The following is a 20,614-nucleotide window of genomic DNA, read 5'->3' as shown; positions in this document are numbered from 1 at the left end:
GTTTAAAACAATAAAAATAATGTTGGAAAAAAAGAAAAAAAAAAGAAAGGCATGCATCCAGTTTCCAGGTAAGGATCCTGGGAAGGGTGTGAGGGACTTTACTAGTGGCAGTGGAGCCTATGGGAAAAGGCAGGAAAACATACTCATGCATTTACCAATTTCATGAAATGTGAATCTTTCTTAGACATAAATAAGAATGTTAACAAATAGAATTGTGAGAAATCAAGTCAAATGAAGTGCAATATGACTGCAGAAAGTCATCTAAAGCATTGCTGTTGGAGATGTTTTCAGCAAGGTATGTGAACACTGTTGAATGGAGTATTTCTTTTACTGCAACTAAACATTTGCTGGAGTTTTCCTCAGCAAGCCAATGGAACACTGTACCTGCCTTATCTATTTTTTTTGTTGTTGATAAAGAAATATGCAAAGTACTTTTTGCCAGGATTTATTTTCAGCAATGTTGCCACAGGTGTCATTTGAAAATAAAGGCATAATTGTGCAACTACGTGAGGTGAAACAATTCTGAATTTCGCCAAAGTGCACTTATGTAATGAATATTTTGCACACCACCGCCGCTCTGTCCCTGTTCCCCCCCCCATTTGTGCTCAATGTACTCCTATCAGGTTCAAGGGTTTGGAGATAATGACTAGATAACACCCAAGCATCTTTTTTCCATTTGACTCATCTTCGCAGATGCTCTTAAGCTCTGGTGGAAGACTCATCTGTACAGAAGTTTTCCCTGATCATGAAATGCTTTCTCATTTTCTTACCGTGTGACTCTCCACAGAGATGATCTTTCAGCCCCTCTGACGTCAGCGCGATCTTCTCAAACGCGAAACCTGAGTTGGAGCACAGCTGGGCAGTGACGATCCCATGCTTTGAATGGCCTTGTGTTGATCCCTTTGCGACTGAAATATGGAACAGATTAATGTCAGCATCATTTGTGGCAGGATGCACATGTATGTTCATAATGTGATGTGAGGTGGGTCCGGTGTATGGGCAACACTAAACTACGCTAAAGGTGCAGCACTCCAGTGCAGAGGGGAATCCTTCTGTCCAGCCAGTTATTCTTAGCTGTAAACAACGATTCGGTTTCCCATCAAGTGGAATGACACTTCCTAATGTATTTATGTACTCACTGAACATTTGTGTGCGCTCATTAAGGTATATTTTCACTTCTAGCCAGTACCATAATGACCAGATAGGGAAGAGCAGGCCTTCCCGAGAGCAGGAGACCCTCGCCCCACAACCAGTGGCGGAGCTAGGGAAGGGACAGAGGGTGGGCCCACACTCCTGCACTCCCTTTCCAGCCCCCCTGTACTCCCTTCCCAGCCTGGTGCACCCCCCTGCAGCCCGATGGACCACTCAGTGTGCAGCACTTTTTGGAAAACGGAAAAGCACTTAGCAGGATGGTTCTCCCGGTCATCGTTCATTGTTCCTGCTTTGCAATCTTTTTACTTTTTATTTTTTTATTTTGTTATTATGTTTATAGTTAATACAACCTTTAATACAAATATTAACACATGTCGACAAGAGAAACAAAAGACACAATCTTACTTAAAACACATGAATTCTATCCACACAATTTACAAAATGTCCACCACAGATCTATTTCTCACAATTATAATTCCTAAAAACTGTTAATTCACCCAGCCAAGTCCTAGAGTTAAAACATGTGTTTCCTGTAAATACTAACTCTTTCTTCATATTGTCAATAAATTATATATATGTATATACATTCTAATGAAAGATACCTATATCTATACAACAATTGCATAAAAACCCACTACACCATCATAAATATACAGTCTAACCCAATGTGTTGGGACAGACTCCCACGTATGCCAGAGTGATGCTGGAAGTCAGCGGACTTGGTGAGCCCAACTCCCACCCCAGTATACACAGAGGACACAGTCAACGGCAAGTTCAAATTCCAGTTTATTACAGACAAAATCAACAGGGATCGATACAAGAATACAAGTGGATTCCAGTACGTCTTCAGCTTCCTCTGGCTCGCAGGCCAGTTTTAGTACAAAATTGCATCACTACTCTGTAATTACTTGGGCGGATCTCCAAAAACCTATTGCTGCGTGGGATTGGCCGTCAGGAGTTTAGTAACCTATATGTGCACCTATATATGTTATTCTACTGATTCTCACATGCCAGGTAGCTGGCCTGTCCCATCCCAAATGTACTAATACATTGTTGCAGAGAATTGGGCCTACCATTGGTTGTCTCCCATTGCTACCCACCCCTGGATTGCTAAACTGTGATTGGCTAGAGCTGACGTCCCCAGGCCTGGGACCAGAAATGGTTCTCAGCCCACTGTGCACCTTTTCAAGGTGATGTGAATGAATATATGTCTGTATTGTGACTTGTGTGCACCACTTTTGCTTATGAAACCATGTACCACTCGTCGCAACACTTGTTGCCACTTGTTGCAGACTTCGTCTGGCTGCCTGGGAGCGGCTCCCCTTTCTCACGCCGATTACTGTCCATTGTCTGCTTCAGCTGCATCACGCGTCTCGCGACCACAAAATTGAGCTCTGCAGCTATGAATTATGAGGATTTATTCCATTTCTCTGCAGCTGGTCCCTTTGTCATCTGAGGATTGGAATGTCTCCATATCTCTTGTCCTTGGTTGTGGACCTCGTCTCATGTGTTTTGCTCTCTGTCCAGCCTGAAACGGCTCAGCCTGTCTCCTGCTCAATGATTTGAGACCTGCTGTATTTATCCTGAACCTTATAATGCGGTTTCTACGTTGTCCATGTTATACTACATTCCCTATGGATTAGATAAATATGGTTTGATCAGATTCTATATATATTCCTGTATATTCACACGATTGTTGGCTTTAAGCATCAGTAAGCTTAACTCAGGATCTCTTGTGCCTTGCAGTTTATGCGTTACTGCATTTGGCTAATGAAAAAATAGTAAAGCAATGACAGTATGTATATGTACCTGTCCTCTAACTATAGAACTGTGCATTCATGTTCTTCATGTATTCGGGTTTGTGTTTGTGTGGTGCAGTGCGGATTGCACGTGTGCTTCAAGTCTAACACTGCTATGTCGTGGTGTTTATAAAGACGGCTATACTCATTGACAGGGACAAACCATACATCAGCCTGCCACAAAACCATTCTTTCCGAAGGCCGTCTTTCCTCTCCATACACTTCCCAAAAGCCCCTCTCTCAGAGCGCCTGTTTCCACACAACACAACAACCATTGTACTAGAGTTTCAAGACTGCCTATAGGTCCTCATCTCTCCAGCGTTCCCAACAAATCTAAGCAAAACCTCATGAAAACATTTCTGTGCTTTGGGCTAGGAAATCTAACTATGTACATGTCCTTCATTTTATAGTTTTTGGGAATGCCACCAGCTCTTTGTACAATTTAAATCTGTCTGCTTTCTCAATATTTCCCGCTCAATCTACAAGTAATACATTTTTGTCAGGTTTTCCATTAAGCCCCGCAGTTTAGAGGTCAAACACCTCTAGATTATCTGACAGTCTTTCATAAAGCTGTTTAAGGATGTATCAGACTTTTGAACCATGACCTTATTCAAATCCTCAAACAAAGAGTCCTACGGGGGACACAGTAACCTGTAATAGATCCTTAACTTTGCTGTGTTTGCATTACGCTTTTCATGATCTTAGCCCAAATACATGCCATATTGTCACCAGGGGAACAGACTTTGGAAGGCAGAGTTGTTTTTCGAGAATGCGCCAAAGTCCTCATAACATTTCTTTATTAGAATGAACGTATATTTACAATATTTCACCATGATTTTCTTTACTTGAGCATACAGCAGTGCTGTTTTTGTTTTTACTCTCTGTGCCACAATACCTCTGTTATCCTTACTGTGAATATGGATCCCAAGGTAGATTAACATGTCTATTGTCTTAATTTTGGCCACATCCACATACCAATTTCTTTTTTCTTGCAAATCAATATAGCAGTCGTTGTTACATTCATTCTCAGCTGATTTTCCGACACATATTCCGCCATCCTATAAAGAGCTTTTTGCAAGCAATTTTAGCGAATAACATAAATTCCTCCTCATATAACAATAACGGCACAGCTAAATTGCCAATACATGGCGGAAAGACCCTGCTTCGTGCTATCGATTCTACAACATCTGATAAATGCAGGTTAAATAATAATGGGGCCAGGAGACAACCTGGGCAAAGACCCTCAACTGATTTTATAGTAACACCCAAACGGTCCTCGCTGTTTTAGCATATTTGCATAGACGTCTGAGCGTGTAATTCCACCAACATTGTTAGAGCATCTCCTCGGATCCCCCACCGAAGCAGCTTATTCCAGAGTCTCTCGCGATCAATTGTATCGAAGGAACTGGCCAAATCAATACTTGCAATATATAGAGGTGGAGCATCCTTTTGAAGGGATTGGTCTTTTATCACTTTAATTATTAGCCCATTAAGCGATGTTTCACAAAATTTCCTAAACCCCTTTTGACACTTTATCAGTTTGTTAATGTATTTTACCCACTGAGTAAGCTCTTGCAAAATTAGAGAAGCAAAGATCTTCGAAGTTGAATCAAGAAGAGCGACCTTCCGATAATTTGCCGGCAACTCAGCGTCTTCCTTCTTGAAAAGGGGGACAGTATAGCAAGTCCCCCAAGGCAGGTAGGTTTCCACTACTTGCTATATAGCTGAATTATTTATAGAGAAGGCACGCCCACAAATCGGGATCTTTCTTTAAAACTTGATTGGGTATATTATACTGGCCCGCTGCCCTTGAGCTTTTTACCTTCCTAATGATGCTATTTACATCTTCCGTGAAGAACCCATGCTTCAACTGACCCAAGGTGTTTCCCTTGAATTCAATTGGCGTTATGTCTGATACCCCAAATCCTCCCATCAAATATCCATTCCACACCGCCTCAGAGATTGGATTCACTATTGCTAATTCATTACCACCTTTCTCCTTTTCATTATTTACATATTTCCAAAACACTCTCATGGAGACTGCCAACATTCGCTGGTTATTACTGTCATTTAGTTTAAATCGATAATACTTCAGCCAATTTTCACCTCTGAATGCCTTTATTTTTTCATCTAGTGCCTTCTCCTTGCCTGCCTTAATAGACTTTGTAATATCTCTAAACATATTTTTTTTACTCTGTATCTCCATATCAAATAAGTGGGGCCCCTCAAATATTTTGTGATTGTGCACTTTAGCACAGCCTGCCACGTATGTTGACAATGTATCTAACATTTATATATGTCTTCCAATATCCAACAACGACCTACCCCCTGTGGCAGTTAGGGCCATCGCCTCGTCCAGCGCCGGATTATATTTTATAATATAGCTGCTGGACCAGCGTACCCTCTTTTGTCTTATTTGATGTGGTTAATGCTACTGGGCCATTCTCAGACCGCACTGTTACCCTTTCTAATTCTCAGATTAGCGTCATGAATTCACGGTCACTCTGCGGTCATAATTGTGCATTCATTGACCAAATGCATCAGCTCTATTCTTCAAACATGAACAAGAAGTCTATAGTTGATCAAATGTGTCTCCTTCTCCATATCGGTTTACTTGGGGTATCGCCCTTCACATTACCATTATTCCTAAAAAAAATCCATGCCCTCAGACTTTCAGCCCATCTCTGTCCATGGTCATTAGTTCTATCCCCCCCACTCACTCCCCAAACAATGATCTTCTATTCCCCAATTTGGAATTTGGCAATTCAATTGAAATCCGCCATTACTAAAACTGCCATAGGATCATGCATGGAGTACCAATCTTCTAAATTACCATTAAAGCATTGTAACAATGCATCCTCCTTTGTTGTACGAGCGTTCCAGTATAGGTTCATTAATAGTCATTTTGTCTGTGCTGCACTGTTCTCTGAGGGCGAGGTCAAGCTCACTGCTAATATATCTGGTGATTTTGCTTCCCATCCCTCTATCACCGGACACTACACACACCCGCTAAAAGGCCCAGTTTACAGGGCGACCGTTATTGTCTTTTCCAGGCCCATTTATCATAATAACATAACCATCTAAAACTGGAGTATCTAACAACCAAACTTCTTGCAAAGCACATACATTAAATTGGCCTAACCTCGGGGCACCAGGTTGTGTGTGCAAAAAATTGTTGTGTCCTCTGCTGTTCCATGAGATTAATATGCAAGATTTCCTACTAAAGACTCGCTTCAGGGCCTGGCGGGTTTCGTTGAACCAGTATACCCGGCACGCAGGACCAGTCCTCCGTTCTCACAGTTCCCTCTCTATTTCCCAATGAGACCAGTCTCAAACCATTCTTTGACACACAACATTTCAATGGTACATTCTCCAAATATGAAGCACCTGGCTTACTTTACCATCCATTCTTTGTCCACCCTGCCTGATGCATACTTTAAATGGGAAAATCTGAAATCCGTAGTTTAAAGTGACTCAGCCTCGTTTAAAATTAAGCTAAATAGGGCCTTGGATCGGTTCCATGTTATAATGTCCCTGTAAAAATGTCTACGGACAAAAATGTCACCCTTTTTTGCAGGGACATTATTACATTGAACATGCGGGGGACACCCCTGCAGCCCCCACATTCTTTTTCTTTTTTTTACAAGGGGAGCAGGGGACATCCCTGCAACCTGTCCCCGTACATAATGTCACCATATATAATGTTGCCAATGGCTTTTCGCAGCGACATTATGTATGGGGACATTATGTATGGGGACATTATTACCTGATATCCTTGGATCTGATAGGGAGAATCACCATATTGGTTCTGTCTTCCTCCACAAATTCCACTTGATCAATATCATGGGATGTAATAAGTTGTATGGGCACCACTTCTGCAAATAAAGACAAACTCTGCCCTCTGTTCATTGTTAAATTCTTAGATTATTTAAACCGAGCATTCACTGCAATTCGATTGTCTCTGTCACCAGCCAAGGGACGAGACCCATCTAATCCTAAGCATTGTAGATTGTACTGACCCCTAATGGGGTAGATCATTGCCCCACCCTTTTTTCCCTCCATCCTGATCAACTCCCCTAAGCTGCCCTGGGACCCTTTATTCCAATCCAATGAAACAGGGCCCTTCAGTACTGCTTATACCCATTTGATTTTGTTGGTAATTGGGGAACAACAGTGCAGTAATACCGAGCCCGCTTCGGTTTTAGCGCGAGACACAGAGATGTTCCCATAATTTCAGATTGGGAATTCACCACTTCCATAATCGTAATTCCCCTTAAGAACTCGTTCAATGGTCCTACTTCATTCTCTATTTATTTATTTATTTATTTATTTATTCATTTATTTAGGCATTTATATTGCGCGCTAGGCCCAGGGGCATAAAGGCGCAGAGGTACAGATGGAAGATCAGTATTGACCTGTACAGGAAAACAAGAAATCAATGAAGCCTTAATTTACATGTGGTATGGCATGACAGTGTTAGCTACAATGAACGAGTGAAGGTGTTTTCAGAGAAGAGCAGGGTTTTAAGGTGCTTACGGAATGACCTGTAGGAATGTTCAAGTCTTAGTGGTGACGGTAGATTGTTCCAGTTCTTGTCGGCGATGACTGGGAAGCTCATTCCTCCAGCTCTTTGGAGGTAGAATCTCAGGGAGCTCAGATGATCCGTATGGGTAGAACGAGTAATCCTGGTGTTTGAGGCTTTTGAGAATTTAGAGGTGAGGTATTTTGGAGCAGAGTTGGACAAACATTTGTGGGTTATAGCTAGATTTTTAAAGCGGATGCGCTCTTTGATGGCGAGCCAGTGAGCATTTCTTCTGGCCAGCGAGATAGGATCTTTTTTGGCAATGTTCAGGACGGCTCTTAAGGCATTGTTTTGTATGATCTGTAGTTTATTTATGTTTCCAGATGAGGTGCCTGTGAAAAGGGTGTTGCAATAGTCCAGTCTCGAACCAATCAGCGCCCTTGCAATGATGAGACAGCTTTCTGCCAAGAGGAATGGGTGGCACACACAGATAAGTTTAGCGATGTAGGCTGCCAATGAGGCGATAGCGTTGACTTGTCTGGATAGTGAGAGATTAGAGTGTAGGCACACCCTGAGGGTTTTGACACGATTGGCTACTTGGATAGTATTACCACGGATTTCAAAGGATTTGTATGCTGGATCAAATTTGTTTAGTAGGGTCTGAGACCCGACTATGAGCAACTCTGTTTTATCGTCATTGAGGCAGAGCATGTGTGCTGCCATCCAGGTTTCAATGGTTTGGTACACTTATTTCAAAGAGGCCGAGTCTGTGGAGTAGTCACCTGTCAAGGGTAGGAGGAGCTGTGTGTCATCCGCGTAGATAGTGTACGAGATTCCTTGGGCGTCGAGAAGGTCAAAGGATGGCTTTCTAAAGATGTTGTACAGGCTTGGTGATACGAAGGTCCCTTGAGGAACGCCACAGGTGACAAGGGTTTGGGGGGCTGAAGCGGATGTAGAGAAGACTCTTATTGTTCTGTTTTGATAAGAATGAGGTGATCCATGAGGTGGCCTCGGGAGAAAATTGGGCTGAGGTGAGAAGGTGCTTCCACAATATTTGGTAGTCCACTAAATCGAAGGCGCCCAAAAGATCTAACAATAGGAGGGCAAGTCCTCCGTCTTTAGCTTCTTCAAGTTGTTCTTTTAGGTCTAGTAGGGCTGTTTCAGTCCTGTGGCCTGAAGCCAGATTGTTGTAAGCCTAGTAGGTTTTTGGATTCCAGGTGATGTTGGATCTACAGATATGCTACTCTGTCCAGTATTTTCAGGAGGAATGGTACTGTGGTAATGGGACGGTAATTGGTTGGGATGTTGGGGTCTAGTGTCGGTTTTTTCAAGAGCGGTAGTACTCAGGTGTCTTTTAGATTGGCTGGAACGATACCCGTACTGAAGGAGGCATTGATGAGGAAGGAAATGAATGGTTCTAGCATTTCTGTGCAGTCTTTGATGACATCTAGTGGGCTTGAGTCCCTTTATTATTGTGTTGATATCATTGACTGAGACAGGTTTGAACTGAAATAGAGTGGAATTGACTTTAGGGGCTGGCGGTTCCAGGTCAGGAAGATGATTGGGGGTGGGCAATTTGTTTTTTGTTTGCTGGACTTTGCGTTGAAGCATAGAGATCTTATCCATTAGGGTAGATTGGATTTTTAGGCACCAGGCAGTGTCTTTGGTACAGTTGGTGTTAAGTGGGACAGGGGCTTCATGCTCACGTAATATACTGCAGAGTTCTCTGATGCTTGAATTTGCTTTAACTATTCTACCATTGTAAGTGTTGCTTTTAGCTTCGAGGCTAGCCATTTTATAGGCATTGGTAGTGGATGCAAATTGTTTTTTTTTAGATGGTTAGGGTTGTTTCTCCATGAGGTTTCCGCATTGCACTTCGCCTTAAGGGGATTTTAAGGTCTAGGGTAAACCATGTGTTGACATGGGCACATGGTTTGGCTTTCCGACCGGAAAGTGGTGTGACTGCATTGATGGCAATGGTCAAAGTTTGATTGTAGCGATTGACTAGGATATTAGGGTCGCTGATATGTGCGATTTGCTCTCTGAGAGGATTCACAAATGGTAGAATGCTTGCCTGTGTGATATTCCTAGAATTCCTAGTTTGTATTGCAGGCAGTGGGGCTGGTTTAGGGTGCTGTGTCTGCGTGAGTATTTGGAAGGTAATGGTGTTGTGATCTGACCAAGGGAATGGTATATTGGATAAGATAGAGACATCACAGTTTACGTCCACAACCCAGTCTAGGATGCAGCCTTTGTTATGTGTAGGAAGCATGATACGTTGTATGAACCCGCCTGCGTCCAAGGAGTTAGCCACAGAGCGGGCATTGGGGTTGGTGGTGTCATAGAGGCCTAGGTTTAGGTCCCTGAGGATTAAGCTTTTGGAGGTCCGTTTGGAGTTGGCTGTGATGATGGCAGAGATGTCACTGTGAAAAGAAAGTATGAGGCCGGGAGGGTCGTATATGAGATGAAGGGTTACAGTGGCTGTGTTAGAGAGAGTTTGATTGACAATTTTGATACTCCAGATTGTTGGTTGTGTGTGTTGGTGTCTCTAATGGTTACAGAATCTTTTGCAGTGATGGCTATCCCACCTCCTCTTCCGTCTGATCTATCTTTGTGGAAGATGGTGTAGTTTTGGGGAAGAGCTAGGGATAGAGCAGGGCCTGAGGCTGCATGGAGCCAGGTTTCCGAAATGGCTAGCAGGTCTAAATTGTTAGCAGTAATAAGGTCAGCGATGTCTAATGTGTGGGCCCTCATAGATCAGGCATTGAGTAATGCTCCTTTTATCGAGTGAGAGTCCTGGTTAAGGTCTGTAGTAGTGGGAGTTGTAGTAGTACCATTGAGGTTGGCTTGTGCTAAAGAAGAGGCTCTGGCATTATGTGGTGGGAAGGGTGGGGTCGTCGGCAATGGAGGTGTGGGAGAGCTTTGGTTTTCGTGTGAGGAGTAATAGTAATAGTAATAACTGAACCCATGGCATTGTTCTGCTTTAAAATGTAGATCCTAACTGACTATCAGCCCTTTTTTGCTTTGGCCACCATTGGACCAATTATTTCGATTTTGGGTGTGCTTTAATGGGACTCAATGATCCTCCTTTTAATTCTCAGATTAAAATCAACTTGTCTACATTGTCAGGGTTTAGAGATTGGAAGAATCATTTTGAATGAAATCTTATTGCAGCCTTGTTCACTCCTGTTTTCTTTTTCCTTGGGGCATTCCTCTTTTTTCCTTGACTGAGCGATAGATGGCGATTAATAACTGGGGACCCCTCCACCTATTGCGCTTGTGTCTCTCCTATATTCGCTAGTTGAATAAGTTCTGGGGTGATTAGGTCCTGTAGGAGTAGGGGCTCTGAATTTCAATGGTTAGGAGCTCTGAATTTCAACAAGTAGGGTCATCAATTTAGCATGTACATGTTCGCGTGGGTTTGAACTGCAACAGGGGGCGCAACTCATTTCTGGACTCATTAGTGTGAGTCTCAGGCAGAATTAAATAGATGCCAATGCACAGAGCACATGATTGAAATTGCATGTTGCTTCAGATTGATATTTCAATGGACTGATATGCGCTAGACATAATACTAATATATTAACATATTAATCTAACCCAACCCAGGTTGACATGTACAACATTTAGTGCAAATTAGTCGATGACGAAATCGGCTGAATGCAGATTGGGTAAATGGATGAGGCTTTTTAGATGGAAAATTAAATGTACAGGCTGAATTTGCGCTGGGTGATAAAAAAAAATGTGCAGATCTGTTCCACTGAAAACACGGCATTGTATTCGAACAGGAAGCTCAAGGAAAGTTGTATCTTTTGCTCTACAGCAATGAAATCATGTGCCATTTCAGTGGAATGATCTTCTCAAGGGGAGGTGTTTCCCTTGAGTGACAGGGGGATTTGATAAAAAAGGGTTTGGAGAGGCAGTAGATTCATTCATCTTCAGGCACTGGGAGGCGAAATAACAGAGGACTGGCTAGAGACCGAACTCAGTGCTGGCAGGCTGTCTGATGCTGAAGCAGTGTTTATCTGAGTGACCCTGGACGAGGCAGGCAGAAAGATTGGGGAAGATCTCCATGCCAAACTGAATCAGAAATATCACCAACATATCTAGGTAATTATGAGGTTAAGTGAGGGGCTGCTGTTTTGAATGAGGTCAGGTAGTCAAGATTAAGTAGGTCACTTCATATTAGGTGCTGTCTATTTTTAACATGCATGTAATTCGGCGTTTATGTTTTGAAAATCCTACCTGTATTTTTTTAAAGTGTATTTCTCTTGCCAAGATCCACGTTGCCAAGGACAGTTGGCAAGACTTGGCACAGATAAAACACTGAAAGCCATTGAAATATATTCGCACTGGGAAATACAATGTGAGCATAACTGTTATTTTGTATAACTTCTATATTTCTATTGTATGATAAAAAACAGATTTCAAAGTAACTTTTAGTCTTATTACATTTATTCTGCGTTTAGACCTTTTATTTGACATGCATGACAAGACAGAAGTGTGGTAAGAGATAATTCAAAATAAAGTAGCTGCTGTGAGCTGTTTAGATAGAGAGATTGAATGAATGTGCAGTATTTCAATTACATGCTTTACAATTGTTGAAACTCAGCCAAAGTGACATAGTGTGGTGCATGAACCATATATCCAGAGTGTATCAAGTCCAGTATTTTGCTTGTAGTTAGTAATCCTGATAAAATAATTATTAGGCAATATTCTGAAATTAGTCTCACCACTATAAAAATAGCCCAACAAGTCTCCACGTTATATTACCAAGAATTATAAAATATCACCAAATACCACAAAATAATAGATATAACCCCAAAATATATCCAACAGTCCACTAGTTGCTGTGGTGAATCAGACGCATCATCCAGGCCCTCTTGCTGGTCGTTGATTCTTACTTCTAGACTGGGCTGGATAACATGATCATTGTTTAAGACAGGGCCCCTACTCTCTCCTTTTGTTGATATACTCTGTCTCAATTTGGGATTTTCCAATAATCTCTAATCAAACCTTCAGAGTGTGAAATACCTCTGATGTATTCTCTTAAAATGTCGCACAATCTAACTAACGACTCTAAGGTAACATCTATTGCAAGGTTTGAGGTTGGGCCTGTTTGGACTGCGGCCAATGAGCCATTGAACAATCAATTTATTTACTCATGAATCCCCTTGTTTGACCTTTCCATGTAGTGTTAAAAGTTTAAGATGATTGACTTAAGTCATAAAGAGCCAGAGTCACTGAGAGGGAGATCTCCTGATTTGCCTTGCTCTCCAAACTCTGACACAGTTGTATAAAAGAGAATTCCACCTCTTGCAGCAGGATGTCAGTCTCTATTGCCGCTGCATAGTTCTTGATCTCCTGGGTGAGATCCTGTAACATCTGTCTTGCATTTACTCCCTGCACAGGCTTTCCTTGCACTCTGTTATTTGGCCCTTGCATTGCCTTCATTGATTCCTCCAATTCTCCACTTGGCAGTGACAGGGCCACTTTATGCAACAAGTCCCTTAGTAGGCATTCATCCGTGATTAATTCAGTGTCTACTTCGTCCCTTGGTGGGTTGGGCCCCATGGGTATACTCCTTAAATTGTATCGGGTCACTGGAGATGAGGGCATGCCATTAGTTTCCAGCCTGTTAATTGCATTTACCATTCAGCAGTCTGCCTTCCTCGCTGTGACCCCCCACGATCAAATCGCAGAGTGATATAACCTGCTTAAAGACCCTTTTACTTTCTAGGGTCTTACCTCTTAACAGGGTCACTCCCCCGCTTGACCTCCACCGTGCTCATTCTAACTACTACCGCACGTTGTTTCAAAGGGCATGCTTTTGTGCTCTGACAGCTCCTGCTGCAACTGAGTAACTTGCCTCACATGCTGTGAGCACTCTCCATGAGCGCTGTGCGTTCACAGTGCCCTCTCCCCCGAATATGTAGTCTGCTGCTTTCCAGCAACGTGAACATCAAGAACAGACTCTGGTCTGTGTAACTGTGCCTCACACTGTGCGAGCACTCTGTGTGACCGCTGCACATTCACAGCGCCCTTTACACCAAACGTGTAGTCAGCTGCTTTCCCTCAGAGCAAACATCAAGAACAGACTCCGGTCTGTGTAACTGTGCCTTACACTCTGTGAGCACTCTGTGTGAGCGCTGCACATTCACTGCACCCTTTTCGCAAAAACTTATAGTCAGCTGCGTTGCAGCAAAGCAAACATTAAGAACAGACTCCGGGATGTGAATTGTGCCTCACACTCGCAAGCACTCTGTGTGAGCGCTGTGCGTTCACAGCACCCTTCTCACTGAACGTGTAGTCAGCTGCTTTGCAGCAAAGCAAACATCAAGAACAGACTCTGGTCTGTGTAACTGTGCCTCACACTCTGCGAGCACTCTGTGTGACCGCTGCACATTCACAGCGCCCCTTTCACAGAACGTGTAGTCTGCTGCTTTGCAGCAAAGGAAACAAGGACAGACACCAGCCTGTGTAACTGTGCCTCATACTCTGCAAGCACTCTGTGTGAGCGCTACATGTTCACAGCACCCTTTACACCAAACGTGTAGTCAGCTGCTTTCCTGCAGAGCAAACATCAAGAACAGACTCCGGTCTGTGTAACTGTGCCTTACACTCTGTGAGCACTCTGTGTGAGGGCTGCACATTCACCGCACCCTTTTCGCCGAACGTATAGTCAGCTGCATTGCAGCAAAGCATTCAGCAGCAGCTAAACCACCTTAAAAACACATTTCTTTTATCAGCAGCAGACCTCTGCTGCTGATAAAATAAATGTGTTTGTGCATAATTGAACATTTCCAACTGAAGAATCCTGCAAAGCACCAGTTACCTTGCAACATCTGTGATAGTTAAAGTGAGCGACGCAAAGCACCCTTTTAATGATTTGTTAAAATCCATGACATCTACTCGGTTGTAATGCTAACAAATTACATTTGCGTTTATGTCCATAGCCAAATGTTCTCAACATCCCGTATCACAAAGAGCTGCAGGCTTGCAACAAAGAATCGCCATATCTTTGGTTATTACACAATACCTTTAATTGCATGTCTTAAAGCACTGAAAGTATAGTGGGGTTACATAGATTTTTCAGGTTTGCATTATCTTGCATTCTGGGACTTATAGTTTACCATTTAGGATATGGAAAGTAAAGCTACATTGATGTTCTTTTGGCTGAAGATATGGTGATAAGGACTTACATGTTGTAATGTGGCTTTACCAGGTAATTTGTGTATTTGTAGGTAAACACTTTAAGACAGTATTACTGTAGGGCTTGAAATACAAAATGTAAGTAAATCTTGGAAGGCATGTAGTCAAATTTGCAGAGTGGGTTAAAATTCCTGCTTCACTGGTTGGCCAAATTGTGTGATCCTCATCAAATCTCATCTATTGTATGCTCTTTTGTGATCAAAAGAGCATTGTTATTCCTATATACAAATAAATAAATACAAATATATAATGTCATCTCAATCCGTCTTAACTCGCAAAAACTGGAGTCCTTATAAGTGGTTAAGTTCAGACTATTTGAAAAAAAGTCAGCCTTGCAATGCAACATATTTAATGATTAGGAGCAAAATGGTGTACTCTTATGCTTCTCTGTTAGTGGCCCGCACGGCCATCACCTAGAATTGCATTATTGGTGCACTGGCCCTCCCTCTGTCCTATATAACTTGATTTGACAGGCAGATATATATAGGCCGATTCATGGAATTAATGTGCGCTGAAAATTCCCGCGCAAGCGTGCGAAACCGTGCGAATCGCAGTGCAAGTGTGAAAATCCCAGTGCAAGTGCGAAAATCGCAGCAAAACCCACGCACATCGATTCATGGAAGTCCGTGCGTGAGTAAAATCTGGGATGTGCGCTGAAAATCTGCGTGGCGCATGCCGGCGCACAGGTCATCTAACGGCATGTGCTACGGCCACAGCGAAAGTGCATATAGCGCGGCGCACACAACAAAAGTAGGCGTAACACGAGGCGTGACACGCGGAATGGGGAACAACGCGTGAAAATGTGGGCATCACGGGGGAAGTACAGGAGGCAAGTGCGCTGAACGCCCACACGCTCGCCTACAACATGTATTCATGGAATCGAATAGGGCAAACCAGCGCACGGGCAAAGACGCGCACAGGCCTAAACACGTCCGCCACACGAAGGCAGGCGGTACCATCCCTGTGCATGATAAAAATGTGTGCCAAAATGTGCGCTAACAAAAAGCATGTATATACAGCTATAATGAATGTCCCATACTGTGGCCCGCTAGGACAAATGACGTGCAAAGGGGTAGGCGACAAACACGGACACCCGCTGTGTGAAAAATAGCGTGTGCGTGTATTTCGGGGGTGCGCGGGAAGTTCTATACACGATTGGCCCTGGGGGAGCGGGGTACGTGTATTTCAGGGGTTCGCGTGAAGTTTCACACGCGATAGGCCTTGGGCGAGCGGGGTACGTGTATTTCATGGTTTTGAGTGAAGTTTCACACGCGATAGGCCCTGTGCGAGTGGGGTGCGTGCATTTCGGGGGTGCGCGGGAAGTTTCACATGCGATTGGCCTGGGTATGTGTATTTCAGAGGTGCGCAGGAAGTTTTACATGCGAAAGGGCCTGTGTGAGTGGGGTACGTGTATTCCTGGTGTTCGCGAGAAGTCTCACAAGCGATTTCTGCAGGGTATGTGTATTTCGGTGTTGCCGGGGAGTCCTTCACGTGAATTGGCAGTGTGGGTCCTCCCAGGTGTTCCCTCTACACCCTCTACGGCTCCTGCAGGCAGCCCACAGCACAGGGGACTACCCTGCACCCCAGGTCATGTCCCGCAGGCAGCACATCCACCATGGGCCTGCCCCCCAGCCAAGCCACATGTCAGCTTGCACTACTGATCACCAACGCATGACCCCCTGCACCCCCACCCCCAGCACTGAGGGGCACCTGCCAGCAGGCCCCCACTCATGTCCCTCAGCACCCCCACCCCCCAGTAGTGAGGGGCACCTGCCAGCAGACCCCCACTCATGTCCCCTTGCACCCCCAACCCCCAGCAGTCAGGGGCATCTGCCAGCAGGCCCCCACTCATGTCCCACTCATGTCCCCCTGGACCCCCACCCCCCAGCAGTGCAGGACACCTGCCAGCAGGCCCCCACTCATGTCCCCTTGCAGCCCCACCCCCCAGCAGTGAGGGGCACCTTCCAGCAGGCCCCCACTCATGTCCCCCAGCACCCCCACCCCCCAGCAGTGAGGGGCACCTGCCAGCAGGCCCCCACTCATGTCCCCTTGCACCCCCATCCCCCAGCAGTGCAGGGCACCTGCCAGCAGGCTCCCACTCATGTCCCACTCATGTCCCCCTGCACCCCCACCCCCCAGCAGTACAGGGCACCTGCCAGCAGGCCACCACTCATGTCCCCAGCACCCCCACCCCCCAGCAGTGCAGGGCACCTGCCAGCAGGCCCCCACTCATGTCCCCCAGCACACCCACCCCCCAGCAGTGAGGGGCACCTGCCAGCAGGCCCCCACTCATGTCCCCTTGCACTCCCAACCCCCAGCAGTGCAGGGCACCTGCCAGCAGGCCCCCACTCATGTCCCCTTGCACCCCCACCCACCAGCAGTGAGGGGCACCTGCCAGCAGGCCCCCACTCATGTCCCCTTGCACCCCCACCCCCAGCAGTGCAGGGTACCTGCCAGCAGGCCCCTACTCATGTCCCACTCATGTCCCCCTGCACCCCCACCCCCCAGCAGTACAGGGCACCTGCCAGCAGGCCACCACTCATGTCCCCAGCACCCCCACCACCCAGCAGTGCAGGGCACCTGCCAGCAGGCCCCCACTCATGTCCCCCAGCACACCCACCCCCCAGCAGTGAGGGGCACCTGCCAGCAGGCCCCCACTCATGTCCCCTTGCACTCCCAACCCCCAGCAGTGCAGGGCACCTGCCAGCAGGCCCCCACTCATGTCCCCTTGCACCCCCACCCACCAGCAGTGAGGGGCACCTGCCAGCAGGCCCCCACTCATGTCCCCTTGCACCCCCACCCCCAGCAGTGCAGGGTACCTGCCAGCAGGCCCCTACTCATGTCCCACTCATGTCCCCCTGCACCCCCACCCCCCAGCAGTCAGGGGCACCTGCCAGCAGGCCCCCACTCATGTCCCCTTGCACCCCCACCCCCCAGCAGTGCAGGGCACCTGCCAGCATGCCCCCACTCATGTCCTCCAGCACCTCCACCCCCTAGGAGTGCAGGGCACCTGCCAGCAGGCCCCCACTCAAGTCCCCCAACACCCCCACCCGCCAGCAGTGCAGGGAACCTGCCAGCAGGCCCCCACTCATGTCCCACTCATGTCCCCCTGCACCCCCATCCCCCAGCAGTGAGGGGCACCTGCCAGCAGGCCCCCACTCATGTCCCACTCATGTCCCCCTGCACCCCCACCCCCCAGCAGTGAGGGGCACCTGCCAGCAGGCCCCCACTCATGTCCCCCAGTACCCCCACCCCCAGCAGTGCAGGGCACCTGCCAGCAGGCCCCCACTCATGTCCCCCAGCACCCTCACCCCCCAGCAATGAGGGGCACCTGCCAGCAGGACCCCACTCATGTCCCCTTGCACCCCCACCCTCCAGCAGTGCAGGGCACCTGCCAGCAGGCCCCCACTCATGTCCCCCACCACCCCCACCCCCCAGCAGTCAGGGGCACCTGCCAGCAGGCCCCCACTCATGTCCCCCTGCACCCCCACCCCCCAGCAGTGAAATGCCAATCTCATGACACAAACCAAAAGTCAACTATGTACATCAACACATGTCTGCCACACGAAGGCAGGCGGTAGCGTCCCTGCGCATTTAAAAAAATGTGCTCTAACAAAAATCACGTATATACAGCTCTGATGAATGTCCCATACTGTGGCCCTCTAGGACAAATGACGTGCAAAGGGGTACGCGACAAACAAGGACACCCGCTGTGTGAAAAATAGCATGCGCGTTTATTACTGGGGTGCGTGGGAAGTTTTACACGCGATCGGGCCTGGGTGAGTGGGGTACGTGTATTACTGGGGTGCGTGGGAAGTTTTACACGCTCGCCTACAACACGTATTCATGGAATCGAACGGGCTAAGGCATGCGTCAAAAAAGACGCGCCAATCCGGAAACACGTACGCCAGCAGGAAGCAGGCGTACGTCGACCCGCGCAGCATAAAAGTGCACGCAAACAACAAACAAGCTCAGATGCCAGGATGAATATACCGTTCCTAGCAGCAGTGGCCAGGAGGAGGAGGAGAATAGTCAGGGCCAGAATCTTTACACACAGAACTAGCCTTTTTGGGATGCCTGATGACCAGGTGTATGGGAGGTACAGGTTTCCACCTCACATAATACTCGACCTGGTCAGTGAGTGGGAGGATGACTTCACATCACCCACTCTGTGCTCCCAAGCACTCAGCCCCCTGGAGAACGTCCTTAATGTACTGCACTTCTTGGCCACTGGATCATTTCAGCAGACAAGTGCCATAGTGGGGGGGGGGGTGTCACAGGCCACGCAGTCACGCTGCCTGCACCAGGTCTTGGCCATCATCACTGCACGCCCCTCAGTCCGCAGGCACATATACCTGGCCAGAACACCTGCAGAAAGGCAGGCTGCCGTCCAGGATTTCTACGGGGTGGCACAATTCCCAAAAGTGCTAGGTGCCATTGATTGCACCCATGTGGCTCTACGTCCCCCCAGGGCATCTAAGCACATCTATAGAAACCGCAAGCACTGGCATTCCATCAACGTCCAGGTAGTATGTGATGCCAAGGGAATCATCACACCAGTATATGGCAACTATCCAGGGTCCACCCACGACAGTTTCATCTACAGAATGTCAACCCTAAACCGGGACCTAGAAACTGGGCGGCATGGCGACACATGGCTGCTTGGTGAGTATAAATGCCACTGCACATGCATGCATGTCAGATACTGAGTAATGTCACAACCCCACTAATGATACCCATCACCACCTCCCCAGGGGACAGTGCCTACCCTCTCAGCACCCACATGATGACGCCAATTCGGAAACCCAACCACGCCACCTGAGGTAAGATACAACACAGCCCACATTGCAACCCGGGGCATAGTGGAGTGCACATTCAGGGTGCTCAAGTCACGCTTTCGCTCCCTTGACCGTTCTGGCGGGAAGCTCTTATACGCTACCCCATTAGTGTGCAGGATCATAGTGGCAGCATGTGTCCTGCACAACATTGCAACACGCCTGGGCCTGCCCATGGACATGGTGGTGCCCCCACATCCCCAACCACATGCACGAGGGGAAAGGGCACGGGGTGATGCAGCCCGTATGCAGCTGGTGGCTAATTACTTCACCTAAAATCACACCCAGTGGAGTGCACACAGCCCTGGACATACCATCTGACAATCAATGATGATGACTCAAGGGACAGTCAACTGTCACAACCATACCAGCCTGAGATTGTTCACCTGGTAGTGTTCCATTGTGTGCATCCCTACCTACACAAACGCCACCAATGCTGTGTCATCAAAAGACACTCTTCTATGCTGCTAAAATCATTACCCCCTTGCAAAATACAACATGACAACAGTGCCATGTCACCCATCCCCTCCGCAGCACCGCCACCCAACACACCATGGCATGTCATGCTACGTGAGAGCAAACAAAGTAATCCCCAAAACATGACACAATTGTCGCAAAGTACAGTGTCCCTAATGGAAACTGGCCACACACAATATGCTCCCATTAATGTAGAACTAACAACACACATGACCAAATACTTACCAACAATACAATGCAGCTACACAACCTCAAACATAGCATTAACATGACAGTACTAAGTTAAAGTATTGGTAGTCTTACAACCTGATTATGCCAGCACATCGACCACTTCCAACTGTACAGTGTTGCTGCCATGCAAATGTGTAAGTGCACTGCTTACAACATGAACTCCATCTCCAAAGTAGACGGCCTTGTGAAGACATGAGGAATGAACCTGCAAATTAGGAGGAAGTATACACAGTACTGACTACAGAATGCCCACACAGGTCATGGGAGTCCAACGTCACTGTGTAAGTCACTGTCACTTGGGCACACCCTTTGCAAGCCCATGGAAACGGGAAGCAGGAGGGGTTTGTATCTCACAAACCCAAACATCTAACCCAAACTCAGGACAA

At 46.6% G+C, this 20,614-nt stretch overlaps 1 protein-coding gene across 1 annotated transcript in view; it reads right to left on the bottom strand.

The window, feature by feature from the left end:
• Window positions 1–20,614, bottom strand: part of LOC138579506 (natural killer cells antigen CD94-like) — a 299,761-nt gene that overhangs the window by 139,286 nt on the left and 139,861 nt on the right. Inside the window, exon 4 of the mRNA XM_069649828.1 lies at window positions 771–908. Within this exon, the coding sequence (XP_069505929.1) occupies window positions 771–908 (138 nt within the window). The remainder of the gene's footprint in view (window positions 1–770; window positions 909–20,614) is intronic.

This window comes from Ambystoma mexicanum, chromosome 3p (genome assembly GCF_040938575.1).
Source record: "Ambystoma mexicanum isolate Mex_15411 chromosome 3p, UKY_AmexF1_1, whole genome shotgun sequence".
In the NCBI taxonomy this organism is placed as follows: Eukaryota; Metazoa; Chordata; class Amphibia; order Caudata; family Ambystomatidae; genus Ambystoma; species Ambystoma mexicanum.
This window is presented reverse-complemented; position numbering and strand designations above follow the sequence as displayed.